Source organism: Arvicanthis niloticus, chromosome 18 (assembly GCF_011762505.2).
Source record: "Arvicanthis niloticus isolate mArvNil1 chromosome 18, mArvNil1.pat.X, whole genome shotgun sequence".
NCBI lineage: Eukaryota > Metazoa > Chordata > Mammalia > Rodentia > Muridae > Arvicanthis > Arvicanthis niloticus.
The window spans coordinates 53,316,938-53,336,031 of NC_047675.1; the positions used below are offsets into that span (position 1 = coordinate 53,316,938).

At 44.1% G+C, this 19,094-nt stretch overlaps 1 protein-coding gene across 9 annotated transcripts in view; it reads left to right on the forward strand.

The window, feature by feature from the left end:
* Positions 1-16,482, forward strand: part of Pard3 (par-3 family cell polarity regulator) — a 551,101-nt gene extending 534,619 nt beyond the window's left edge. For all 9 annotated transcript variants that reach the window (XM_034522100.2, XM_076916063.1, XM_076916061.1 and 6 more), the window contains 2 exons: positions 6,828-6,955; positions 14,612-16,482. In XM_034522100.2, coding sequence (XP_034377991.1) covers positions 6,828-6,955; positions 14,612-14,954 — 471 coding nt within the window. In that variant the 3' untranslated portion in view covers positions 14,955-16,482. The remainder of the gene's footprint in view (positions 1-6,827; positions 6,956-14,611) is intronic.
* Positions 16,483-19,094: the final 2,612 nt, after the last annotated feature.

Consider the following 19,094-nt stretch of genomic DNA (forward strand, 5'->3'; position numbering starts at 1 on the left):
ATGCAGGTGCAGCCTAAACTCTTCCCTAAGGTAACTTAGGGCAAATTACTGAGAAATCGCTGGGGTGCTGGGGGTGCTCATTATTGTGGGGTATCAGGTTTTGATGGAACCTACAGTTGCTCAAAAAAATTAAATTGCAGGCTGTACACACAAGAGTACAGAATGCCAGGGGACTCATGCAACCCATAGGCGATGTGCTGGCTGAAACAACTAAGAAGTGGGATAACAGAGACTTTAATAATATTGCTAATTCCTTTCTATTCCCAGTCAGTAATGACCAAAAGTATGTTAATCCTTCAAGGAACAAAAATGACCCTGTGCGGTATGAATGTCCTCATCCTTCCTGAACTGGCTTTGTTCCTTGTACTCTTTAAAGGAACAGAAAATCTGCCTTTTCTTCCATCTTCCTGGAAGGTGTGGGCTTATAGTGATTCTTTCTATCCTCCTACCAGTGCTTTGTCTGATCTCATCAGGAGCCCAGTGCAAGGCAGGGCTGATCTGCATCCCTGGTTGCTTCCTGCAGGCCAGGGGATTTGAGAACTGAAGGTTTGGTTTTGTTCTCATTGCCCTAATGACCTGCAAGGCATCTGCTGCAGCTTCTTAGTTGTTCCTTGTCCTTCATTCAGAAGGTATCAGCCTCTTCCCATGATCGCAGCTCACACTGTATGGAGAGTCCTTTTCTTGGAAATGTTTCTAGAGAAAGCTGTTTTAGCATCAGAGGGGTATCAATTCCTTATGGAGAAAGCTCCTTGCTACAGCAAAGTAGACCCCTTGCTTTAGGCTCCATAACCATCCCTATAGGCAAACTTCTATGTGCCCATGAGTTGTGCTTTCTGCAGAGGAGGCCCGCTGGGTGCTATGAGCTGCTGATGTTAATGGCTTGCTCTGTAGATCTATACCTAGTTCTCAAGGTACCAGGTGCTTCAGGTAGGAAAATCTCACAGACAGGAGCACTGATGGAGAGACTGCATGAATGCCAAAGCATGCCTTTATAAAGAATTCAGGGGAAACAGTGTTTTGAGGACCTTTCACTTTTTACACAAGTTCTTAGTGGCATTTAAGCTTCCTAGCATTCAGAACCCACAAGAGTTTGACGGAACAAGAGTTTAGCAGAGGACGGAGACACCAAAACAGACAAAGAGTTGTCTCAGTTGTAACACCCTGAAGGTCCCCAGTTCCATCTGATCTGGGAAGTTAAACAGGGCCAAGTATTAGATGGGAGATAGACGTAAGATCACTGTGGTTAAAGTTGTAAATAACGGAACTATAGAAGATAATGACCATCATTAGCAGTATCCGCAGTTAATCAGAGTGAATAATTTGTGTGACTTAATTGGATAAGACTTCTTTCTACCCACTATCAGACCCTTAAATTGTCATTTTAATCAGTATGGAATACATATGAGAGTTATGTATGTTGAGCTTGCTAAATAAGAACCCACTGTCTTAAAGGGATATCGTTTTTTTGTCATTATTTTTATCTAAAACACACAAACTTTTATTTTTTTTCTAAATGTGCCTAGGGCACATGTAAAATTTGGAAACTTTTATTATGCATATTCTGGTAGAAAGTGGGAAACATCCAAATGGTCATTTATAAGAATTATACATGGTCTGCATGTATATATGCATATTTCACTCTATTTTCCTATCTATGAAATTAAGTGACTGAGTATGTTCTAAACTATGAAATTTGTATGTAACTATCAGTAAACTAACAATTATTTATTGCTACCTTTGTAATAATCTGTAAAAAGTTACATATTGCCTAGTTCTAATTACTATGGAAACTTTACATTGTATCTACATAGTCTTCCTCATTAGTCTGTTAATTATTTTAGCTAGTTGTCTTTGTGTTTTATTTTTGTAAATAACCAAAGAATAATTTTTATTAGCTGCAAGGAATGCTTATTTGATGCAAATTCAGTGGCACTCTGTGGAAGTCTTTCATAGATTTTCTTTCCCAGAATGAAACACACACACACACACACCCCACACGTACATTTTTCACCTTTCTCAGACCTGAAGTAGCCTCTTTCTAATCATGATAAAGATCGGTATTTTGCAACTCATTTACAAAAGCAACAGTCGTATTTTTCTCTTGTGTAAGGAAGAGATTCCATTGTACTAACAATCATATATTCACCTCTATCTGATAGTGTCTTTTCTTATTTAGACCTGGCACTTGGGGCTCTTTTTTTTTTTTTTTTTTTTTCTTCAATTTAAAAGGTCATCTCTTTTAACCAGCTTCATTACAAGATGATTTTGTAATTGGCAGCTAAAGCAGCTTTGCTTCTTTGCCTGAATTTCAGGCTTGGGACATTTTGCTGGCACGTGGATTTTCTGGACAACTGGGTTTTTTTTTTTTTTTTTTTTTGTTGTTTTGTTTTGTGAGTATTGTATGCAGGTATGAGGTGTATGTGTCTGCCCATGCCTGAGTGTGTGTGTGTTTGTGGTGTGTGTGTGTATGTGTCTGCCCATGCCTGTGTGTGTGTGTGTTTGTGGTGTGTGTGTGTATGTGTCTGGTGTATCTATGTATCTGCCTATGTCTGTGTGTATATCTGTGTATCTGTGTCTGGTGTGTGTGTGTGTGTGTGTGTGTGTGTGTGTAGCATGTGAGTGTGTGCCAGAGGTCACTGTGGATACTGCTTCTTCATTACTCTTCACCACATTTTGAGACAGGATCTTTCACTGAACCAGAAGCTTCAAATTGGCTGGCCTGGGTGTCCTGCAGGCCCTGGAGATCTGAACTCCAGCCTTCATACTTGTGCAACAAACACTCTGCTCACCACACCTCCACACACCTCCATACACACACACGCACACACACACACACATTGATGTTTCTGATGGCCATGTTTGAAAACATGGACTCTTGTGGGGTTACATGTTCTCTCTTCCTTGTGTCTTTGTTTTTATAATTTTTTATTCAGATACATGGCTGTGCTTCTGTCATGGGGACTGAAGTACAGCCTTTGAAGGTAGGATTGCCTCTCATCAACTGTTCTCATCATGTTTATGAGATCTGCATTGAATCTTTGAGAGGTTACTCTGCGTGTGTGTGTGTTATCATGTATGTGCAGGTGTATGTATATGCATGTGGAGGCCAAAACAACCTCGGTTATTTCTTGGGTACCATCCATGTTCTTTTTGTTGAGATGTGGTTTTTTGCTGAACTTGGAGCTCACTGCTTGGGGCTGGCTGTCCAGTGAAACCTAGTTTACCTCCCCGTTGCTTGGATTATAATCATATGTGCAAACCTGGCAGCTCCAGATTCGTCTCCTCTTCCTTCTTCCTCATCCTCTTCTTTCTTCCTCCTCCTCCTTTTTCCTTCTTCCTCCTCTTCCTCCTCTTCCTCCTCCTTCTCCTCCTCCTCCTTGTCATTGGTTCTGGGTTTGGAAGTCATCAACTGAGTTTTCTCCCAAGCTTAAAGTTACTTTTAATTTCCGGACAAGCGTAAAGGTTGCCAGAGTGAGCTTATTGACTTGTTGCTATGCACTAGTCATGTACACAATCTTCCCTAAGACACGTGGCCTGTTAGAGTTACCTCTTAAAGATGAAGGCAAATGTCGTGACTGGCATGCCCTTTTGCAGGTTTGGAAGAAGGGGGTGTGAAGTAAAGATGGTGAGGCTGAAGCTTCTGTCTGATTAGATGAGGTGTCAGTCTGTCAGCACCTCAGTCATTCACTTGTGCATGCTGCAGCCCCCGTGGTGATCATTCCTGGAGCCTGCCAGAGCTTCAGTATATACTTACAACTGACAAGGTTTGAACGGTGTCAGAAGGCGCACAGTTGAAGAAACAAAAGCCCCTTCAACTTTTTCCCCCTCTGTCAGAATCAGGTTTTCAGGCCGCTGGGAGAAACAACTTAAAAATATACCTGCGTTTTTGTAAGATCTTGAATTTTCTTTTCACGTCCCCGCAAGCAGTGTGTCAGAAAACAGCGTGAGCTTAAATTCCTGCTTACTGAATCCCATCATAGAATGCCAGTACCTTCCTGACATGTGTGGGTAGCTTGCCATGGCAAGGAGGAAGGAAACGGGGCACTTCGGGGTTGCAGTATGAACCATGCAGTTTTCACTTTATATTTTCCCTGTCTGGTGATGTTCCCAAAGCTCCCGCAGGTGTGCCACCACCCAGTAGTTCCTGGGCATCCTGCCTCATGGAAGGGAGAGAAGATGCCTGTCTTCATTAATGTAGAGCGTACTGTGTGCATCAAAGCAGGAACTCACTGGGAAAAATCTGTCTGTCTGTCTGTCTGTCTGTCTGTCTATCTATCTATCTATCTATCTATCTATCTATCTATCCAACTACCTACCTACCTACCTACCTATCTATCTGTCATCTCTCTCTGTGGGGGGGGGTGGGTAGGTGGGTGGTGTACCTCAGGTATCATTTCTTAGGAGGTACCTACTTTTCTTTTCTTTTCTTTTCTTTTCTTTTCTTTTCTTTTCTTTTCTTTTTTTCTTTCCTTCCTTAGATAAGTTTTCTTACTGAAAGTAGAGTTCACTAATTAGGCCAGGCTGGCTGACCAGTAAGCCCCAGAGCTCCTTCTGACTCTGCCTCTCCAGGTCTGGGATTACAAGTGCCCACCACTGTACCCAGCTTTTAAGTAGGTTTTGGGGATCCTTATGATTACACAGCATACACTATACCCACTGAAACATTTCCCGCCCCCTCAGTGCTTTGCGTGCTGAAGATACATAGTGTACTCATTGTTCGAACTGTGTTGGATATAGCCTCTGTCACACACCTGCCCTAGCTAGTATGGTTGTGAATATCCACCAACACAGACTGAGTACTTGTAAAGTCTAATTGGGGGTAAGGTATTGTTCAGGGAGTAGGTCTCATGTTACATTAACACTCTCCTATGAATGCTAAGGCCATTACTTTACAAAGCCATTATTGAGTCATAGCCCGCCACTGGTTTTCAGTGCTAAAAGAAAAATCAGTTAGAGCTTTTTAACTAACACCCTTCGCATGGAATATTATGCAGTGTCACAGAGGGGCACAAGGCGGATGGGTAGCAAGATGGGTGTCTTGGAGTGCCAACAGAAGAGCAGCAGTAAGCCACCCTTGGGTATTCTGTGATTAGCTGAAATTAAGCTGCTTGCTATTTTGATCTACCCAGCACAATATATAAACTTAATAGTCCATTGTAAATGAAAAATACACTCCACACATAGCCTGCTGGCCAGAGTGTGTGGCCAGGTGGAGTAAAGATGTCTCCTAGGCTAGGTTCACGTTGGCCAATTACCGTTTCCCACTGGCCAAGGGAGATGTGTTGCTTAAACTGATACATTCAGTATGCACTAGCTTACCCATGCTAAGGTAAGGGTCTAAGGGATGGCTGACATCCTTGGAGACAGAAGGCCTATATTTGATAACAGTGCCTCCTTTAAGCTGGTCTTTAGTTTAAAAATTGAGCTTTTATAATAAAAGTAGATCTACCATATTGTTCACCATTGCTAGGACAAAAGAGACAACCATTAAATGTTCACCAGCTCAGCCATAAGTCACAGGCCCATGAACTCCTGCCTTTGTCAGTTATGGTAGCAAATATATATATATATATATATATATATATATATATATATATATATATATATATATATATTTTGTTGCAGTGGTTAGTTGGTTGGTTGGTTTGCTGGTTGGTTTGACACAGGGTCTCATGTCAGGCTGGTGTCAATCTCACTATTTAGGTCTCAGTCTTTACTTTCTGATTCTTTTGCTTCTGTCTCCCAAGTGCTGTGATTACAGGTGTATTCTACTATGTCCACTTTATTCAATACAGGAGATAAAGCCAGTAGTTCAGGACTTTCTACATTCTTCGTGACCTTTGTACCAACTGAGCTATATCACCAGCCCTCTTAAGTCTTAACCACCACCTCCTCCTCTTCCTTCTTCTCCTCCTCCTCCTCTTCCTCTTCCTCCTCTTCCTCCTCCTCCTCTTCTTCTTCTTCATCTCTTCTTCCTCCTCCTCCTTCTTTGTCTCCTCCTCCTCCTTCTGGTTATTTGTTTGTTTGTTTGTTTGTTTTTCAAGACAGGGTTTCTCTGCATATCTCTGGCTATCAAGGAACTTGCTCTGTAGACAAGGCTGGGCTCAAACTCACAAAGATCTGCCTGCCTCTGCCTCCAGAGTGTTGGGATTAAAAGCGTGCACTACCACCACCCAGTCTGGTTTTAACTTCTCATCTGAGCTTTGTGTTTACTATGTAAGGGATGTCAACTACCATCTATGTCAGTACTTCCCAAGCTTCACCAAGAAACTAGTGAGTTGGCCGCTCTGTTTTTAATGATGTACGCAAACCAAGCTCCACAGTTAAAGTGGAGTTTGTAAAAACTCAGCCAAGATAAGATACAGTTCTTTTCTCAAAGAAGCTTGAGTGAGTGGTTAGCTGAGAGATGGCACAGTTGGTACAGTGGTTACCCGCATACATGAAGCCCTGAGTTCCACATAAACCAGGCATCCTGATCCCAGTGTTCAGGAAGTGGAGACAAGGGGATTAGGAGTTCAAAGTCACACAATGAATCCAAGCCTGGTCTGGGTTACAAGACACCCTGTCTCAGAATAATAAAGTAAAATAACAAATAAACTTGAGGCATATAAATAAAATCATAGAGTCTGTAAAACATTTCAGAGCCATTTAGTGAGAGTCAGCTTTGGAGGCTTGACAGAGTATTCAGGCAGAGTACTTGCCTGGCATGGGCAAGCATTGGTCCCATCCCCAGTACCGCAGAAGAACCAGAACTGAAGTGACATCACTCTTGGCATGACAAGGCAGGTGTCATTCTCTTACTGACAAGCTGTGTCTCTCTCCCACAGTCCAGCTCACGGCCGGCATCGCAGAGTGGTCGGCACTCGGTGTCAGTGGAGGTTCAAGTGCAACGGCAGCGCCAGGAGGAGCGAGAGAGCTTCCAGCAGGCCCAGCGCCAGTACAGCTCACTGCCAAGGTGAGTTGCAGCCCTTGGTGCTGTAGGAACAGCCTTCCCAGCTTGGACCAGAGTCACCAAGGAGTGGGCAGTATGGGCATGCTTGGCTTGGGTGGGGCACTTCTCATCTGCTGGCAGCACCACTAAGGAGAAGGCCAACATGCCCATTCAAAAGTGAAATTCTGCCCCCTGTTGGTGAAAAGAGAATATAACGATCGTTTTGCTTGCCTGGCTCTAGGGTTCCGGGGTGAACACTTCTGTGTACACCTAGGCTCTGTTAGTTACAGCAGGAACGAGCACCCTGTGCATGCATGCACGTTGTGGATGGGTAGCCACAAACTTCATTCTAATTGCCGTCTGTCTCTGCCATCACTTTGTATAGAAGTGTAGAGAATCCCAGGGGTATTTGACTCATTAACTGACAGCCAAGCAAGAGAAGTTTATGAGGGGAGAGGGACACCTGCTCCAGGTGTCCTTTATGAAAGGGCCAGAACTCTGTCACGTGGCTGACCACATGCCTATACACACACTGAACTTGCTACTATGTTTCTACACTGAAATCGCTACTGTGTTTCCATCTAAGTCTTCCTCCCAGGAACTACATAGTGCAGAGTAAACACTGAAAAAAAACCCCACAGACTTTTCAAACTCCTCCAAACCACTCACCTCTAGGCAACGGCCATTAGATGTTTGTTTTTCCATCTCAAAGAAAACTCGTAAATTTGAGCCAAAACAGTGTGAAGAAGGTGGGTGCTTATCTGTGTGTTGGCTGTTCCAAATGGAAATGAACTTGTTTCACTTTCTGATAAAGGCAAGTTCCTCTAAAGTTATCTCCTTTATGACATCCCCAAGGAACTGGACATTCACAGTGGTTATCCAAGAGGAATATAGGCAAGCTCCCACCAACACACAATGTGTTGATGTGCTAACCAGTTCATTCCGCTGTCCTTTTACATTTGTGAGACTATATATCTTTGGAACACTCACCTCATCTTGTGGTTGTATAGAGCTTAGCCGTTGAGGTCATTTAGCCTACGCTGTGTAAGAGGCATTGAGGTTTCTGAGTCTACACAAGGTTCTTGGGAGATTTCCCATCTTGCCAATAAACAATTCAGGAAAATGAAGGAAATGAATGGCTTTCTCAGAGTCCCAGTCAGTAAGTCCTTCAAGCATACTTGAATCCCAGACATACTGATATCCTCCACTGTTCATGACTGGAGCCCATAGCCAGCCTGGGATTTCCTTCTGGAATTCAGAATGTCATCAGATGTGAGGCTCCCTGTGGTGCTCTGTGGTTGGAGACTTTGGAAAGGGTTCCTGTGTAATTTCATGCAAGGTAGAGATAGCACCTTGAGAATTATCTGGAGAGCCGCCTCTGTCAAATTACCTCCCTTTGGCCATGTTGCTGGCATTGTATCTCACAGGCAAGGATGAGGATGGGATAGGTCTACGCACTAGCTATGGTCCCACCTCCATGGCCACATTGGTGGGCCGTAGCACATCAGATGTCTGTGGCAGAGCTCTAGGGACTGTGTTCTTATTTATACTGGCAGGTTGTTGGTTCATTTATTTCAAGTGGGTTTAAGAGTAGTCTTTCGAAATGAAGAATTTTAACAAAGTTCATGTCATGAGGGAGAATGCAGCTAAGTAAGAGAGGCAGAAGATGCAGGGGTGAAGGCAATGTTGAAAGAAGAAGATCTTGGAGGGCCCCTGGTACTTAGGAAGGTCCCCTGGGGTCTCCTGGGCATGTTAATTGGCACATACTTGTATTACTTCTTGGTGAACTTTAGTATGTCATCTCTGGTCACAACACTCTCTTCACTGTTTTGAATGTTCAATTGACCATGCTTGTCACAGTTACCTAGCGTGACCATATTCATTCTTCACACTTCCTTTTCTTCCTCCACTTCCCTCTCCTGTAGCTCTCTCTCTCTCTCTCTCTCTCTCTCTCTCTCTCTCTCTCTCTCTCTGTCTGTGTGTGTCTGTCTGTCTGTCTGTCTTGTCTTGTCTTTCTTTCTTTCTTTCCCAGGAAGCACATGCTAGACCAAAGCTCAAGCAGACGCCTGCTCTTGGAAGCAGCTGCTTGAGTGTTGTTCCCACAATAGAAAAGTGAACTTTCCGTCCTAGCTGATTGTATCTTCCTAGTTTAAGCCATTTCATTCACTTCAGATATGAAAAAAGCAGATATCCCAGAGTTATCATAAGTTTCAGCAAGAAGGATCAGGGGCCCTTAGCCTCATACTCTCTTCTCCTGGAGAATGGCTTCCATGACAGCCTTGGCATGCAGGTGAAAGGTCAGGCAGGAGAGTCGGCCAGCCCTACCACTCACAGCTAGTTGCTGCAAGCAGTGGTATGGGGAAAGTTGATTCTAGCTGGAGGTCAGAGGGGTATGTGGGCTGCCTTCATAAGCAATAGTCAACTCCAAGCTTGGGACATATTTTGCTCTTCTTAGAGGAGCTTGACCTCTGATGATTTGTGTAAACAAGTTGTGTGCATGGGTCACCAGTGTAGTTTGACACACAAGCTCAATTGTGGAGTGAACCATAAACTAAAACAAGTGACCAGGACTGCATCAGCTGGAGTAGAGAAGGTGTGCGTGAGCCAACCTAATGTGTAAACTCTGTGACATGCATGGGCCGAATGGGAGTCACACTGGCAATTACCAGTGGGAAAACAGTAGCCAAAGTGGTGCCAGTTTGAGGAAAGGGGACCCCAGTCAGCCCCTCACTTGGCTCTCAACTAGACTAGCATGAGGAAAGGGGACCCCAGTCAGCCCCTCACTTGGCTCTCAACTAGACTAGCATGTTTTCTTTAATTCCTAAATGAGCTCCTTTCTTTGGTGTACTGACTAGGTTTACGACACCAGGTACAGTCACTTTTGAAGAGGAAGTTTCAATTGAGGAAAAAAAAAAAAAAGTACCTACAAGATTGGCCTGTGGACAAGCCTGTGGTATATTTTTCTCAATTGGTGATTGATGTAGGAAGGCCCATCCCACTGGAAAGTGCCACCCCTTGCCTGGTGGTTCTGGGTGCTATAAAAGAGCAGGTTGAGCAAGTCATGGAAGCAAGCCAGTAAGTAGTGTTCCTCCACAGTCTCTCCATCTGCTCCTGCCTCCAGGTCCCTGCCCTGTTTGAGTTCCTGTCCTGACTTCCCTCAGCAGTGAAACTGTAAGCTGAGAGTTGTAAGCTGAAAGAAACCTTTCCCTCAAGTTGTTTACAGTCAGGGTGTTTTATCACAGCAGCAAAAATATTTAGTATCCAAAGGAAGCTCTCCATCTGAACCTGTGGTGGTGGCCAGGTAGCACCCATAATAAAGCTCTCCTCTCCTTCTACACTCTCTGTGTTCCCTTTTCCTCCTCCCCTGTGGTGACTGTGTCTGTTGTATGAATACTCTCCCATACATCTCTGCTTCTCACCAGCCACTGCACCCTCATGTCCTCTCCCACAGGGCTATTGAGTCTAGATCTGTTTGTCTGTTTCAAAGACTTTCTCTTTGTCTCTCTTTATTGCTCTCTGTCTCCCTTATCTTGGTGGCAAAGCCCTTGCCTTGTGACCTTTGCTCAAGTTCCTTACATGGGGGTGGAAGTTGTTATAACCAGTCGGAGGCAGTTAGTACCTAGCTGGGTGTACAGTAAGATCCTTGTGGAGCCACACCAAGCTGACTTAGGTATGACGGTGAACAAATTCAGTGAGAGCACATAGGCGGCTGCTATTGCTGTGGTCTTTTTGAATGACCATGGGCAGGATGTACAACTGTTTGTGGAGTGACCATCATTGGGCACCAGCTCTTGGATTCTAACCTGCTTGTCTCTGCAAGGGAGGGATCATTAACAGTGTATTTCCTACTACTTATCCTTGGTCCCCAAAGTGACCACTATCCCTCTCTACCATAAATCCGGAAGCTAATATTAGACACTGACTTGCTCTCCAGATCCCATAAGTCATTTGAAGAGAGCCAGTCTCTTTTCTGAGCAATTTACATGTGGTGGTTCGCTGATTTCTCCCCAGTTCCTTATACAGTCAGCAACTATAGCCCATCTGGCAGATGAGGTAGTTTGGGCCTTGAGAACACAACTCCTCCAGGCCACACTGTGACCAAGTAACAGTTCAGAATCTGAATCTCTGTGGTCCTAAGCTGTTCTTTCCTGTGCCAGGTGTGTGTGTGTTTGTCTATGTCTGTGTTTCTGTGTATGTGTGTCTGTATTTCTGTGTGTGTCTATGTATCTATATGTGTGTGTGTATGCGTGTGTGTCTGTGTATGTCTGTCTGTGTGTGTGCCTGTGTGTGTGTATCTGTATGCATGTATTTGTGTGTAGGTCTATGCGTGTATCTGTATGTGTCTGTGTGTCTGTGTGTTATAATATTGTCGACTCTTCAGAACATTCAAATGCTGATCCCTCTGATGCATTCTCTTTCTCTCTCCCTTCTCTTCTTCCTCCTCTCTTTTTCTCTCTTCCTTTCTTTTTCCTCTCTCTTCCTTTACCCCCTGCCATGTGTACAAGTAAGTGCGTGTTTATGTGTGTGCACTGGTGCACAGGCACATGTGTGTCCATGCCTATGGAGGTCAAAGGACAATCTCAGCTAATATTGGTCAGGCGTCATCAGTTTTACTTCCTGAGACAAATGGCTCTTGCTGGACCTAGAGATCATTGGTTAGGCTAGGTTAGCTGGCCAGTGAGTTCCAAAGATCCTCCCATCTTTAAGTCCTGGGATTACAAATGTGATCAGTCCCATGTTGCTTTTTACATGGGTTCTAGGAGATTTAACTCACGTCCTCATGCTTGCAGAGTGATCACTTTGCCACTGAGCCATTTCCTCAGCCTGTCTGCCTCCTTTTCTTTCTTTCTTTCTTGAATTGGCTCATTGCTAATTCTTTCCTAATGAAGAACATATGGACACCAATAGCTTCCTCACCAAAAAAAGTAAGGTGTGTGTGTGCATGTGTGTATGAGTGTGTTTATGTGTGTGCATGTGAGTGAGTGTGCATGTGTGTATGTATGAGAGTATATATGTGTGAGTGTATGTGCGTGTGTGAGTATATGTGCTTGTGTGTATGAGAATATGTGTGTGTGTGATTGTATATATGTGTGCCTATGTGTGTGAGTATGTGTATGAGAATGTATGTGTGTGTGCATTTGTGTTTGAGAGTGTGTGTGTATGAGAGTGTGTATGTGTGCATGTGAGTATATGTACTTGTGTGTATGAGAGTATGTGCGTGTGAGTATGTGTATGTGTATGAGAATGTATGTATGTGTGTGTGCATTTGTGTTTGAGAGTGTGTGTATGTGTATGAGAGTGTGTATGTGTGTGTGAATGAGAGAGAGTGTGTGTGTGTGTACATGTATGTTCATGGTCCCTGTACCCTAATTCAAACCTCAGGAATTTCTTGCTTTATTTTGTACTCATATACTCATTAATCTGAAGCAAACTTGAGCTACAAAATGGTTTCTCCTCCCACAGCATCTTCTCCTCCATCCCCAACAAACCTCACTGAATTCTCACAAATTTCAATGCAGAAAGAACCTGCATTCCTGGGGTGGCTGCATCTTACCTTTCTATGTAGAGAACATGCAGGGTCAGGGAGGAAGGTAGCTAGCTACAGTATCAGGAAGTCTTGGATGAAGAGATGGCATTTGTCAGATCCTAAGCTTCACACCGATGTTATCTGTCCGTCACATCTCTGGTAGGATTAGTTTATGATTTCTTAACTGAAGACAATCATGCTTAAGGCAAAGGAACTTACTCTCTCCCATCTGAGGATTCTTCTGTGGCTCCCATGAGGAGAGCCAGATGGGAGACACTGTTCTCTGTGGATCACAGAGCCGGTGGTGACATTGAGAGTTTATTTCCATCCTCAGTTGTCTCCCTCAACTATAATTTCAAGCCATGTGGAAAATGGTCAGGTTCTACCCTGGACCATATTGCCAGCATTCCAGAACATTCAAATGCTGATCACTCTGTTCCTATGGGAGACATAGTGGCCTCCCGTGGTCTCTTCATGAATGTGCAGTGTTGTCTGTGCTAATGTAAGAGGCTGATGCAAGCAGGCTCTACCTACTGCCGCCAGATGATTTTTGTGTTGATAAATGGAGCAATAATACATTTTCTTTATGACTGTCATCTCTCCTCCCTCTTCTGTTTTCAAGGAGGAAAAAATAGGGCATATCTTCCTTCCTGGCACAAAATTGTTATGCTTTATCAAAGGCAATCTTATTGCAAATTCATAGAAGTATCTAGAGCCTTGATAGTAAATTAAAGATGTTTCAGAATCGTGTTTCCTGAAAACTGCAGCCAGCCCCTTGCAGAAGTAGTAGGAGGTGAAGTTTCTGTGCAGCCTGGGTTTGCCTCCCTATCCCGGGGTGATAGGAAGTGAATTATCTAAGCTGACATGTGGAAAAAAAATAGTGTTTCTAGACAGGAAGTTGTACAACCCCGACCTGTGCCAGTTACTGATACACAGAACTTCAGAGAGCCAAGCTGAGCAGTGTAGGGACTTCCTGTTGCATTACTTGCTTTGTTTTATTAATGATTTGTTGTTTTGAGACAGTCTCTTGTAACCCAGGCTATGAACTTACTATATAGTCAAGGATGACTTTGAACTTCTGATCCTCCTGCCTCTGCTTCACAAATTCTGAAATTATAGGCATGCAGTACAACCCCTGGTTTATGTGGTACTGGGGATGGAGCCCAAGCCTCCTGTTTGCTAGGCCAGTGCTCCTGCAGCTGAACTGGCTCAGCTCTCTGCCTGCTGTACTTCCATTTTTGTATGAGCTCATGCTGTAGTCTATCACATAAGCTGCCTTATGACAGAGTGATGTCCCAGTCTCTGGAAGATGAAATAGAGCAACACACACCATTGTCTAATACCCTGGCAGTAGCTACATACACTGCTCGTGTGGGTAACTTAGACCTGAACAGTAACACTAAAGGGAGCAGCAGTTACTGCAAAGCTGGATGCTGCTTATACACTTGTGTCTGTGCCCACACTGCAGGGGACCTGGTTGCCCTGAGCAAAACAGAGGGCACCTCAAGCTAGGAGAAGCACCTGTTCCTAAATACCTGCTGAGTCTGCTTCTGTCTTTTGTTCTGTTAGCATTGGTCACTTAGCTAAAACTAGGGACTGGCTGAGGATAATCAAGATTTTTTTGTTTTGTTTTTCTTTGTTTTTGTTTTGTTGTTGTTTTGCGGCTTTTTTTTTTTCTGTAGTATGGCTGCATGTTCAGGTGCATGTGTGTGCACATGAGACCAGAGGACTTCCTCAAGTGTCATTCCTCAGGAATTATCTACCTTGGGTTTTTTTTATTTTGTCTTGTTTGTTTGTTTCTTGAGGTAGGGTTTCTTGATGGTCTGGAGCTCAACAAGTAGGCTAGGCTAGCTGGCCAGCAAGTTCCATGGATCTTCTTGTCTCCCCTCCTTATTGCTGGAATTACAAATGTGTGCTGTCTCACCCAGCTTTTTGCATGGGTGCTATGGATTGAACTTAGATCATTATGTTTGAGAAACAACATGGTTTAGCAGCCAAGGTATTGGTGTCTTCTCAAGCTCTGATAGTCAATTTTGAGATCTCCAGTCCCCGACCATGATACCTGGTGGGTGATCAGGTCATGACGATATTTGCCAAAGCCTGGAGATTCAGTGCTCTCTCATCTCTGACTGACTTCTTTGCTTTATTGCTAGACAAAGCAGGAAGAATGCCAGCTCCATATCACAGGATTCCTGGGAACAGAACTACGCCCCCGGTGAAGGCTTCCAGAGTGCCAAGGAGAACCCCAGGTACTCCAGTTACCAGGGCTCAAGGAACGGCTACCTAGGCGGGCATGGCTTCAATGCCAGGGTCATGCTGGAGACCCAGGAGCTTCTCCGACAGGAGCAGAGGCGGAAGGAGCAGCAGCTGAAGAAGCAGCCACCAGCTGATGGAGTCAGAGGGCCCTTCCGGCAAGATGTACCTCCTTCTCCATCTCAGGTAGCCAGGCTGAACAGACTGCAGACACCCGAGAAAGGCCGGCCCTTCTACTCCTGAGCTCAAAGGAGGATGACAGCATTTTGTGTCAATGCAATAAAGGACATTTCCCTGTGAAGACTTGTGCTCTTGGGAGTTTTAAAAGAACCTTCGGTGGTACTACAGAACACTTCTGTCTCTGGTATCAGTGCCTTTAAGCAGCATGAGCAAAGAAATGGAAGGCCTTAATGTCTTTGCCACTGCGTCTATCTTGTGGAAGGACCCCCTCCCCCCACTCACCCCCAATCTCAAGTTCAAGGCATCAACTACCTGCTTCTTTGCAGTACCGGAAACTTCAGCTCCATACCTAAGATGCCTGTGGACGTCGCAGCTTCATCTTAGAGAGTGACCCCGAGGCTGCAGGGACGTGACATCTCAGTCTCTTGGTAGATGGAAGTGATTGTGGCGTGTACCACAATGAGGGCTTTCCAGAACTTTGCAGCAGGGTTACTCCTGTTCTCCCACAAAATCTGGGGTTCCCTTTCTTTCCTCAGATCCTCGGAGCATGAAGGCTCTAGGGTGGTAGTGAAGAAGATAAGCCATACGTCAGTGCCGTCTGGTTATGGGGGGTGTGGGGGGTACTTTCCAACTGCCTTATAACTCCACTACCCATATCACAATGATTCTAGTCTGCGTTTATAAATACATGTGTTCATGACACTTGGGAACAAGGGACATGGGAGTGGCCCATGTGTTACACCCTGAGGAATAAGATAGGAACTGAGGGAAAATTCTCTGGAGGAGCTTAGACCCATCTATCTTAACCTTATTTTACTTCATTTGTGTCACAGTTAAGTTGGCAAGGAAGGCACAGAGTGGGACCAGGAAAAAAAGTCAGTCACTTTGGATCCCGAGAATCGATCTCAATACAGCTTTTGAGGTTCGAGTCAGTATTTGTCTCCTATTCCCTCATATTGTGTCCCTCCCTGACCAGGCCACATTAATAAGTAATTCTGTTGTTTATCATAAAGACAAATAAGAGCCACCCCACTTGAGAACCCTTTGATGTCCCTCTGAGCACCAGGAGTCACGTTTTCGTGCATGCCTGTGTCACCAGGCCCTCTACGTTCCCGCTGTTCATCTGTTGGTCTGAACATCCTGTATTGTAAACCAAGGCTGGGTTGCTAAAGTGCCTGCGGATCTTGATATGTTAAAAAAAAAAAAAAAAAACAAAACCCTTGAGAAAAAAAGCTCAGAGTACCATGTATTAACAAAAAAGAAAGAAAGAAAAAAAAAAAGACATGTATTGATATGCCTATTTTTTTTTTTTTTTTTTTTTTACTGGCACATTGTATTTTTTTTGTGTAGACTTGTTTTTAGAAAATAATGCACAGTGTCCACAGGGGCCGTGTGTCTCTCTGCATCTGTATGTAATGGCTTTATCTGTTCATGAATTTCAGTGGTGTTTAAGTGGTGTTTCCAGTGTAAGTAAGTGTGGTGACCTTGGATAGCAGTGGCTTCCTCACAGCCTTCCTAAGCTGTGAAGGACAGCTGTCCCCTGTCCCTGTACATATAAGACTTCTAATAAAAGACATATTTCTTCCTGTTCTTTGCAGTGTCTCTAGTTTTCCTGGTGAACCCTTCCTAGCTGGATTGTTTAAAAAGTATATTAACAGATGTCCTTTTTTTTTTTTTTTTTCATATTTAGTGAAAGTGGAATGTTTCTTCCTATCATTGCAAACACGGGATTAAGTGAGGGAATGTTTGACCACCCAAGGAGAGGGAATGGGGGCTGGGAAAGACAAGAGCCCCATTTTTTTTCTTTTAAATTTTTATATATTTTTTCTTCCATTAATATTAATTACATCCGTTCTCCCCTCTTTTCTCCAGCCCCTCCCATGTTCCCTACTCCCTTTGAAATTCATGGCCTCTTATTTTTTTTATTATGATTACATGTATACTTACATATGTACACATATATGCAAATAAATACATAAATGGAGCCATTTATTAATAAGGATTGTGGAAGACCCGGGGAGTCCCTGGGAGGTATTGGCTAGGGGACTTAAATAAAGGGAAGCGGTCATACAGAGTACCACCCATGTCTAGTGCTGCCTTTGGTGATCTTGGCCAAAGACTCTTATGGAGAAAAGATAGGCAATGAAAGGTGACTAACCACTACCTTATAAGCAGTAACTCACCACATCCCATTGACAGTAACCAGCACCTCCTCTTGTAGGCTGTGAACCCCTTTATGGACAAAGTTCTTATTTGTGCCTCACTACTTCCCTGCCCCCAGGCATCTAAACTCGAGGGATTCTGGTGACTGATGAAAGAGGTGACATCACAGCCCAAACTGTGGCCCTCCAGACAGCTGGCAGCCAGGTGACATCATAGCCTTTACCTGTGGCCCCCCCAGCCCACTGACAGCCAGGTGACAGCCAGGTGATGAAGGAGGTGATATCACAGCCCTAACTATGGCCCTCCAGACAGCTGGCAGCTAGGTGACATCATAGCCTTTACCTGTGGCCCTCCAGCCCACTGATAGCCAGGTGACATCACAGCCCTAACTGTGGCCCTCCAGACAGCTGACTGCCAGCTGACAGCCAGACAACATCACAGCCTTTACTTGTGACCCTTCAGCCCACTGACAGCCAGCTGACAGGTGACAGCACAGCCCTAACTGTGGCCCTCCAGCCAGCTCCCCCATGCCTGGAGTTTCACTTGAAAATGCACCTGTTGTCTACACTGTAGCAGGCACAATTACATGGTACACAGCACCTGCAATTCTGTGTTTGTGTGTTTGGAGTGCTTCCATATCCCATGAGTCCTCAGAACTCAGGCGCTCACGCACTCACACACACACACACACACACACACACACACAGAGTCAAAGGCCTCCTGTAACCAAGCAGGTATGGCATGATTCCCACTTTTGTTTACAGTCACAGGAAAGCATGTCACCAAAGCCTTAAGGACCAACTGGAGGTGACACAAGTCCCCTCCTTTGGAAAACTGCACCAGAAAAAAAAAATTAAATATCTGTAGGATACTGTCTTTCTATTTTCTCTTATGTTTCCCCCTTCTCTTTTGAAAAAAAAAAAAAAAAAAAGAGGTTTCTCCAATGATGACACATGAAGTAAAGAGATAATCTTCTTTTTTTACTTCAGAGACAGGATATCATCTTAATAAGGCAGCTAACAAGAGCATTCACAGGTCAGAGAGTGGGAATGTAGGAGGGGCGGCTTTAATGGAGAATCACCTTCAGCTCTGAGTAATGACTAGATCAAAAGCATGGTGGATTAAAGTGACTTTAAAAAACTATGTGAGGGTGAGGGTATAATTCTGAACATAAGCTTTCTTTCTCTCTTTTTAAAAGCAAGAGGCTAATAGTCACCCTCAAAGTTCCTGGATAAAGGTAAGGCTGTCGTTGCCCTCTATATAGAAGACACCATTTCCCCTATTAGATGGTTTCCTGTCTCTCTCACACACACATAACACACACACAAACACACACACACATACCACATATATGCATGTATATACATATATATATGTGTGTATATATATATATAACACATGCATATATATATACACACACACCACATATACACACCACACACATTACATACACAGCACGCACCATGCATTCACTCACACACACCACCACCACCATGTGCACATGCACAAACTGCATTCAGCTATAAGTGATCCATTTTTCTGTTCTGATTTACACTATACAGCAAGCTTTATCCTTAGTTTGGGGGCAGGGGCAACTGACTGAGGATGACAGTGCATGTACAAAGCCCACTGCCCCCACAGAGAGCTCTGAAGAATTCCTGTTCTTCTAGTTCCTCTTCTGCTCCTAGGATCAATTAAAAGTGTGAAAAACACCCTTTCTCTGAATGGCCTATGATTCATCTCACACCATTGCTGGCTTCCAAAGCCTTTTACAGTTTGGTCCCAGTAGAGCTGTGGGTGTCTCTTCACTGGCCACTCTCCATAGCATCGCTGGCCTCCTGGAGCAGTGCAGGGGCTTGCTATGAGATATCTATGAACCGTTTTATGAGGTAAATATTTTAAGTACAAATTTGAAGGGTTTGCTGTTTGAACAGTCTAGCATGGCTCAGGGCCCACTAGATCACAAGTGGGGAAGGACTGTATATTGTAGTTTGCAAGTGACAAGAAGATAGACAACATGAATATCAGAACCAGCCTGAT